We start from the raw sequence: 8,107 nt of genomic DNA on the forward strand, positions 1-8,107 counted from the left end.
TGAGCTCTGTCTCCCCTTAGTGGTGAACTGCACGTAGGCTACTACCACTGTAATGTTGCACAGTGCAGTGGTTCTCAACATGGGGGGCATAATTTAGAACAGGAAGAAGGAGAAAAACATATTTCTACTATCCAAAATCATTATTATCATATCTATTTTTCTGATTTTCTCCCTTTGTGAAATACTGAATAAGTCTCATCTGATACTATTACTAAATCAAATGAGACTACGTGGAAATATTTCCATGTTCACCACTCTGCATAATGCAGGCTGTGATAGGGGTCATGAGTTGTCATCTCTCTTTTAATAGGTCACCACGAGCCAAAAACGTTGAGAACCATTGGCCTAGCAGAGGTGAGGTTATCTAATTCTAAAACACAGCACATCAATGTCATCATCAGCTTAAGAAACAGTATTGCATTTAATAACATTTATTTAGTGTGTGTATAACTTTGCAAACACATTCATTGACTTAAGCTTACACCAGAATACAAATAGGAGCAATAACCAAAGAAACTCCAGAGGTCATTAAAAGCTATTTACACACAGCCAGTTCAATGTTCCCACTTTGTACACTGAAAGAGAATATTATACTGTTGATAGGTTTTTATTGTAGCAAATAAATTTCTAAGCAAAGTATTAATAAAAATATAGTTGCAGCAACACACTTTGCTGTATTTGATAAGCATTTCATTAGAGTATTGCATTGCTATTATTTCTCTGCATTTCAGCAACAAGAGAATCTTGATGGTACATATATGTATGCATTTTTGGTCATATACTGCACAGTATAAGTGTCTTCTGCTCTCATCTTTACAGTGAAATTATTGTAAAAAAAATTGGAATGTCAGTAACAGCAATAGAAGATTTTACATCAATATTTGTGATCAAAATGTGTAGCTGTGCGTGTGTAAAATTATCTCATGAAATGAAGAACACATAACTGATCAATGTTCTGCTTTGAAGAAAGTAAGCAAGGTTTTGTTATTATCGAGCGACATGGCTTACTTTAGCTCTGTACCATAAGCAAGGGTATTTCATGGAGCCCTGTCATGAATGCTATATAGCTATAAGGGCACTCGATTACACTGCATATTTACAACTTGATCACATTTTCAGTGTGCATTATCGATCTTTCCTCTCTTTACAGGTCATTCAACCAAAGATTGAAGTTAGCACTATCCAACATCCACACACCAACAAATGTTATCCTGTGGTTGGTAAGTCTGCTAATTCTGCTAGCCACTTTGTCAGGTTGCCAAACTGTTTTCAATTTCACTTTTCTATCCCCACCATTTAATTGGCAGGTGAAATTCTGAACCCACTAGCCACTGAGGCTGGTCGATGAGAAATTCAACTTGTGCAACAAGAGGTTTTCTTACTTCTTAGCGCCATCAAAAAACTTCATTTTGTCAGTGTGCACAGTGTCTCTCAGTCGTTGAACTGATGATGCTGTTTCACCTGAAATGGGTTCAGCGGAGTCTACGCCAAATACGTGTGTCATTTTTTTAGTTATGACAACTGTTTCTCTATTTTCACTCGACGTTTGCCTGACTACATGCCTCTCAACCACCGTTGTCTTGCCACTCTGTGTTTTGTATGTAGCTTCACTGGTCTCCAAATTTAGAGGCAGGCCTCCAGCGCATTGGACTTGGAAATCGGTTAGTAGCTTGGCATGCTGCGTTTCTGGGGTTGCTTGTATATTTGATGTAATGACATGAATTTTTCTAGATTCCAGTTTGAGTGTGTCTACTGATGAAGATGAACCTTCAGAGGACAGAATGGTGACTTTCTCAGGCAAGTTGGGCTCAACTGAGATTCGCTCAGTTCTTGTGGTGGAAGTAATGACATTACCATGCACCTCTCCGAGTCCCATAGCGGCATTAGGATCAGAGTATTTCACAGTGACCTTGGTTGGTGAGGATAGGGACAGGCCAGTGACCTTGGTTGGTGAGGATAGGGACAGGCCAGTTACCTTGGTTGGGGAGGATAGGGACAGGCCAAGTTGTTCACTTGTCACTGTAGAGCTGATATCGGCAAAGGCATCGGATGACTGGAGTGAGCAGGTTGTGCTAACATCCTCCGGGCTCTTTTCACTCTCGTGCTCCTCTTGTTCAGAAATCTTGGCAGGTTCTGATGGAGAAGACAATCCAAATTTGGGGAATCTCAACCAGCCTACCCTCTCAGGACTTTTGACAGGATCTTGCATGATATTTGTGTCCTTTTCCTTTGTCTCCAACTTCTTTAGACTTCCCGTCGTCTCTGCCACATTTGTGTTATATGCTATCTCAGTTTCCTCCGGTGACCGACTAAAACTCAGCATGGGAAATTTGAATTTCGGTTTGCTTTTTATTTTTGTCATGTCATCCTCTTTCTGTACATGCTGAGTTTCGGTAATGAGCTGAACATTTATTTCATCTGGTCTTTGGGCCTCTTTTGTCGGAGTAAGCTGTTCTTCCACATCCTCTATTCTTGGAATATCAAATTCAACATCAATGCTCTTGAGAATCTCCCCAAATGATGTTAATGTCTCTTTGGGTGATGTCCCCAGTCCTTTGGGTGCTGTCCCCAGTCTTTGTGGCTCAACTTCATTTTCCAACTGATTGTGTTTGTGTTCGCATTCAGTGTCAACAGGGACATATTCATCTTCAGGTTTGGGTTTGGAAAAACTGAGCCATGTTGGTAGTTTGAATTTACTTGGAGAGCCAAGGTCAGCCTCAGTCTTTGGTGCATCAGATTCTAATGTTGCTGTTTCTTGTTTAGCATAATCATTGTTGGAGACATCTGCTTTAATATCAACAGATGGAACTTTAATCTTGACTGCAACATCCTCTTTAGGAATGTTAAACTCAGATCCATCCATGTTGAAATCCTTGTTCACTTCAGGTACAGTGGTATCAGGAGAAGCCAGTCCGAATTTTGGCAGTTTGAATGTTGGAGTTTTAAATTTTGATGGAGATCCTTCCACAGCTTTCAGTTGAATTTTGATCTCAGGAGATTTAATTTCTACTTCAGGTTGTTTAACTACCACCATTCCTTCTGGTAGACTATCATTTACTTCTGGAAGACTGACATCAACTTCAGGTTCTTTAACACTTGGCTTTGAAAATGAAAACATTGGTAATGAAAACCTTGGCTTTTTCAACTTTGCATCAACCTCTGTTGTAGGTGCTTCTGGTACTGAAATGCTAGCAGAAGGCTCTCTTACTTCAACTTCAGGGAGTTCGACCATGGCTTTTGCTTCGGGTAGTGTAACATTTGCATCTTTCTTTGATAAGCTTAAATCAATTTCAGGTCCTTTTACTGTTGGCATGGAGATCCCAAAATTTGGCATTTTAAACTTGTCTCCTTTTCCCTCAAGTTCACTTCCTGTAGCTTTCACATCTATAGTTGGGCCTTCACTGCCAATGCCGGATGTTGTAATGTTGGCTCCATCAATATGAATATCTTTATCCAGTTCAGGTACTTCAGCAGTAACATCTTGAGTAGCAGCTCCAAATTTAGGCAGTTTAAATGTTGGCATTTTAAACTTTGATGGTGATCCTTCAACATCTTTTAAGTGGACTTCAGTCTCTGGTGTTTTAAATTCTACTTCAGGTTCTTTAACCTTTACTTTTCCTTCTGGAAGAGAACCATCCACCACTGGCAGGTTGATATCAATTTCAGACTCTTTAACACTTTGCTTTGAAAATGAAAATCTGGGCAATGAAAACCTAGGCTTTTTCAGTTTAGCCTCAAGCTCTACAACAGGTGGCTCGTCTATTGAAATGGCACCCGATTGCTCTTTGACTTCAACATCTGGGAGTTTGACTTCTGCTTTAGCTTCCGGTGATGTGATATCTACGTCTTTCTTTGATAAGCTTAAATCAATTTCAGGTCCTTTGACTTTTGGCAGAGTGATGCCTAGATTTGGCATTTTAACTGTACTTCCTTTTCCCTCAAATTCAACTCCTGAAGTTTTCACGTCTACAGATGGACCTTCAATGTCAAACCTTGGTGTTGTGATATCAATCGTAGCTTCATCTTTAGGAATTTTCATGTCAAGTCCTTGAGTTTTCCTATCTTTGTCGATATCGGGTACTTCTGCAGTCACATTTTGAGAACCAATTCCAAATTTGGGGAATTTGATTGTTGGCATTTTAAATTTTGATGGTGATCCTTCAACATCCTTCAGTTGAACTTCACTCTCTGGGGCTTTGATTTCAAATTTAGCAGAAGGTTCTTGTAGTTCAAAATCAGGAACTTGAACTTCTGCTTTAGCTTCTGGTAGTGTGATGTCTGCATCTTTCTTTGACAAGCTCAAATCAATTTCAGGTCCTTTCCCCTTTGGTATTGAAATGCCAAACCTTGGCATTTTAAACCTACTTCCTTGTCCATCAAGTGTAGCCTCTATCTCAGGAGCTTTACTTTCCACTTCAGGCTGTTTGACCTCCACCTTTCCTGCTGGAAGAGAAACATCCACCACTGGCAGATTGACTTCAGGTTCTTTACCACTTGGCTTTGAAAATGAAAATTTGGGTAATGAAAACTTTGGCTTTTTCAATTTGGCATCAATGTCTACCAGAGATGGCTCCTCTATGTAAATGGCAGCTGAAGGCTCTTTGACTTCTGGAAGATCTGGAAGATGAACTTCAGTTTTGGCCTCTGGTAATGTAACATCAACTTCTGGGACTTCAACATTGACCTCAACATCAGGGGCTTTAACACTTGGCTTTGAAAATGAAAATCTTGGCAATGACCAGCTTGGCGATTTCAATTTGGCGTCAACCTCTTTTGTAGGCGTATCTGGTGGTGAAATGGTTCCAGTGGTCCCTTTGACTTCATCAGGGAGTTTGACTTCAGCTTTAGTTTCTGGTATTGTGACACCTATGTTTTTCTTTGATAAGCTTACATCAATTTCTGGTCCTTTTACTTGGCCCTCCACATCAGGTACTTCAACAGCAGTAGTTAAGGTAGCAGCCCCAAATTTAGGCATTTTGAATGTTGGCATTTTAAATTTTGATGGTGATCCTTCAACATCTTTTAACTGAGCTTCAATCTCAGGGGCTTTTACTTCCACATTAGAAGATGATTTTTTGACTTCAACATTAGGGAGTTGGACTTCTGCTTTAACTTCTGGTAGTGTGATGTCTATGTCTTTCTTTGGTGAGCTTAAATCATATTCAGGCCCCTTTACTTTTGGTAAAGAGATGCCAAACTTTGGCATTTTAAACTTGCTTCCTTGGCCATCATGTTCAGCTTCAAATTCAGGAGCTTTCATTTCCATTTCAGGTTGTTTGACCTCCACTTTTCCCTCTGGAAGAGAAACATCAATGTGTGGAAGGCCAACATTAATTTCAGGCTCTTTAACACTTGGCTTTGAAAATGAAAATAATGAAAACTTTGGCTTTTTTAATTTGGCCTCAAGTTCTGCAGCAGGTGGCTCTTCCATTGAAATGACACCTGAAGGTTCTTTGACTTCAACATTTGGCAGACTGACATCTATTTTAGCCTCTGGTAATGGAGCATCAACTTCAGGGGCTTCAAGGTTGCCATCAATATCAGGGGCTTTAACACTTGTCTTTGAAAATGAAAAACTTGGAAATGACCAGCTTGGCTTTTTCAACTTGGCATCCACCTCTATTGTAGGTGCGTCTGGTATTGAAATGGCACCTGAAGGTTCTTTGATGTCAACATCAGGGAGTTTGACTTCAGCTTTGGCTTCGGGTAATGTGACATCTACATCTTTCTTTGATAAGCTTGAATCAATTTCAACTCCTTTAACTTTTGGCATAGATATGCCAAAAGTTGGCATTTTAAACTTGACTCCTTTTCCCTCCAGTTCAGTTCCTGTAGTTTTCACATCTAGAGATGGTGCTGTAATGTCAACTGCAACTCCCTCTTTAGGTATTTTCAGTTCAGGTACTGCAATGTTAACTTCTTTCTCCAGTTCAGGCACTTCCACACTGACATTTGGAGTAGCAGCTCCAAATTTAGGTAATTTGAATGTTGGCATTTTAAATTTTGATGGTGATCCTTCAACATCTTTTGCTTGAACCTCAATCTCAGGGGCTTTCATTTCCACTTTAGCAGAAGGTTCCTTTAGTTTAACATCAGCGAGTTGGACTCCTGCTTTAGCTTCTGGTAGTTTGACATCAACATCTTTCTTTGATGAACTTAAATCAGTTTCAGGTCCTGTTACTTTTGGCATAGAGATACCAAACATTGGCATTTTAAACTTCCTTGCTTTTCCCTCAAGTTCACTTCCTGTAGCTTTCACATCTAGAGATGGGCCCTCAATGGTAATGGGTGCTGTAGTATAAACTGCAACTCCGCCTTTAGGTTTTTTCAGCTCTGCTCCATCAATTTTAATTTCTTTGTCCATTTCAGGCACTTCCACACTGACATTTGGAGTAGCAGCTCCAAATTTAGGCAATTTGAATGTTGGCATTTTAAATTTTGATGGTGATCCTTCAACATCTTTTACTTGAACTTCAATCTCAGGGGCTTTAATTTCCACTTTAGCAGAAGGTTCTTTGAGTTTAACATCAGCAAGTTGGACTCCTGCTTTAGCTTCTGGTAGTTTGACGTCAACATCTTTCTTTGATAAGCTTAAATCAGTTTCAGGTCCTGTTACTTTTGGCAGTGAAATTCCAAACTTTGGCATTTTAAACTTGCCTCCTTTTCCTTCAAGTTCAGTTCCTGTAGTTTTCACATCTAGAGATGGTGCTTTAATGTCAACTGAAACTCCCTCCTTAGGTATCTTCAGTTCAGGTCCAGTGATGTTAACTTCTTTCTCCAGTTCAGGCACTTCTACAGTGACATTTAGAGTAGCAGCTCCAAATTTAGGCAATTTGAATGTTGGCATTTTAAATTTTGATGGTGATCCTTCAACATCTTTTACTTGAACCTCAATCTCAGGGGATTTCATTTCCACTTTAGAAGAAGATTTTTTGACTTGAACATTAGGGAGTTGGACTTCTGCTTTAACTTCTGGTAGTGTGATGTCTATGTCTTTCTTTGGTGAGCTTAAATCATATTCAGGCCCCTTTACTTTTGGTAAAGAGATGCCAAACTTTGGCATTTTAAACTTGCTTCCTTGGCCATCATGTTCAGCTTCAAATTCAGGAGCTTTCATTTCCATTTCAGGTTGTTTGACCTCCACTTTTCCCTCTGGAAGAGAAACATCAACGTGTGGAAGGTCAACATTAATTTCAGGCTCTTTAACACTTGGCTTTGAAAATGAAAATAATGAAAACTTTGGCTTTTTTAATTTGGCATCAAGTTCTGCAGCAGGTGGCTCTTCCATTGAAATGACACCTGAAGGTTCTTTGACTTCAACATTTGGCAGACAGACATCTATTTTAGCCTCTGGTAATGGAGCATCAACTTCAGGGGCTTCAAGGTTGCCATCAATATCAGCGGCTTTACCACTTGTCTTTGAAAATGAAAAACTTGGAAATGACCAGCTTGGCTTTTTCAACTTGGCATCCACCTCTATTGTAGGTGCGTCTGGTATTGAAATGGCACCTGAAGGTTCTTTGATGTCAACATCAGGGAGTTTGACTTCAGCTTTGGCTTCGGGTAATGTGACATCTACATCTTTCTTTGATAAGCTTGAATCAATTTCAACTCCTTTAACTTTTGGCATAGAGATGGCAAAAGTTGGCATTTTAAACTTGCTTCCTTTTCCCTCCAGTTCACTTCCTGTAGTTTTCACATCTAGAGATGGGCCTTCATTGTCAATGCTGGGTGCTGTAATATCAACTGCAACTCCACCTTTAGGTTTTTTCAACTCTGCTCCATCAATTTTCATTTCTTTGTCCATTTCAGGTACTTCAACACTGACATTTGAAGTAGTAGCTCCAAATTTCGGTAATTTGAATGTTGGCATTTTAAATTTTGATGCTGAGACTTCCATACCTGCTTGAGCTTCAATTTCAGCAGCTTTAATTTCCACTTTAGCAGAAGGTTCTTTTAGTTCAACATCAGGAAGTCGAACTGCAGCTTCAGGTAGTGTGATATCTACTTCTTTCTTTGGCAAGCTTAAGTCCATTTCAGGTCCTTTTACTTTTGGCAATGAGATTCCAAATTTTGGTATTTTAAACTTGCTTCCTTGTCCATCAGT

The 8,107-nt window shown here is 39.6% G+C and overlaps 1 protein-coding gene across 1 annotated transcript; it reads right to left on the reverse strand.

Moving 5' to 3' along the window:
* Positions 1-465: 465 nt before the first annotated feature.
* Positions 466-6,847, reverse strand: LOC310773076 (uncharacterized protein; the record flags this gene model as incomplete). The annotated part of the gene is made up of 1 exon (XM_083632996.1): positions 466-6,847. The coding sequence occupies one exon, from the start codon at positions 6,845-6,847 to the stop codon at positions 1,379-1,381; it is 5,469 nt and encodes a 1,822-aa protein (XP_083489122.1). The 3' UTR covers positions 466-1,378.
* Positions 6,848-8,107: the final 1,260 nt, after the last annotated feature.

Source organism: Poromitra crassiceps, assembly GCF_964638095.1.
Source record: "Poromitra crassiceps genome assembly, chromosome: 3".
Taxonomy (NCBI): domain Eukaryota; kingdom Metazoa; phylum Chordata; class Actinopteri; order Beryciformes; family Melamphaidae; genus Poromitra; species Poromitra crassiceps.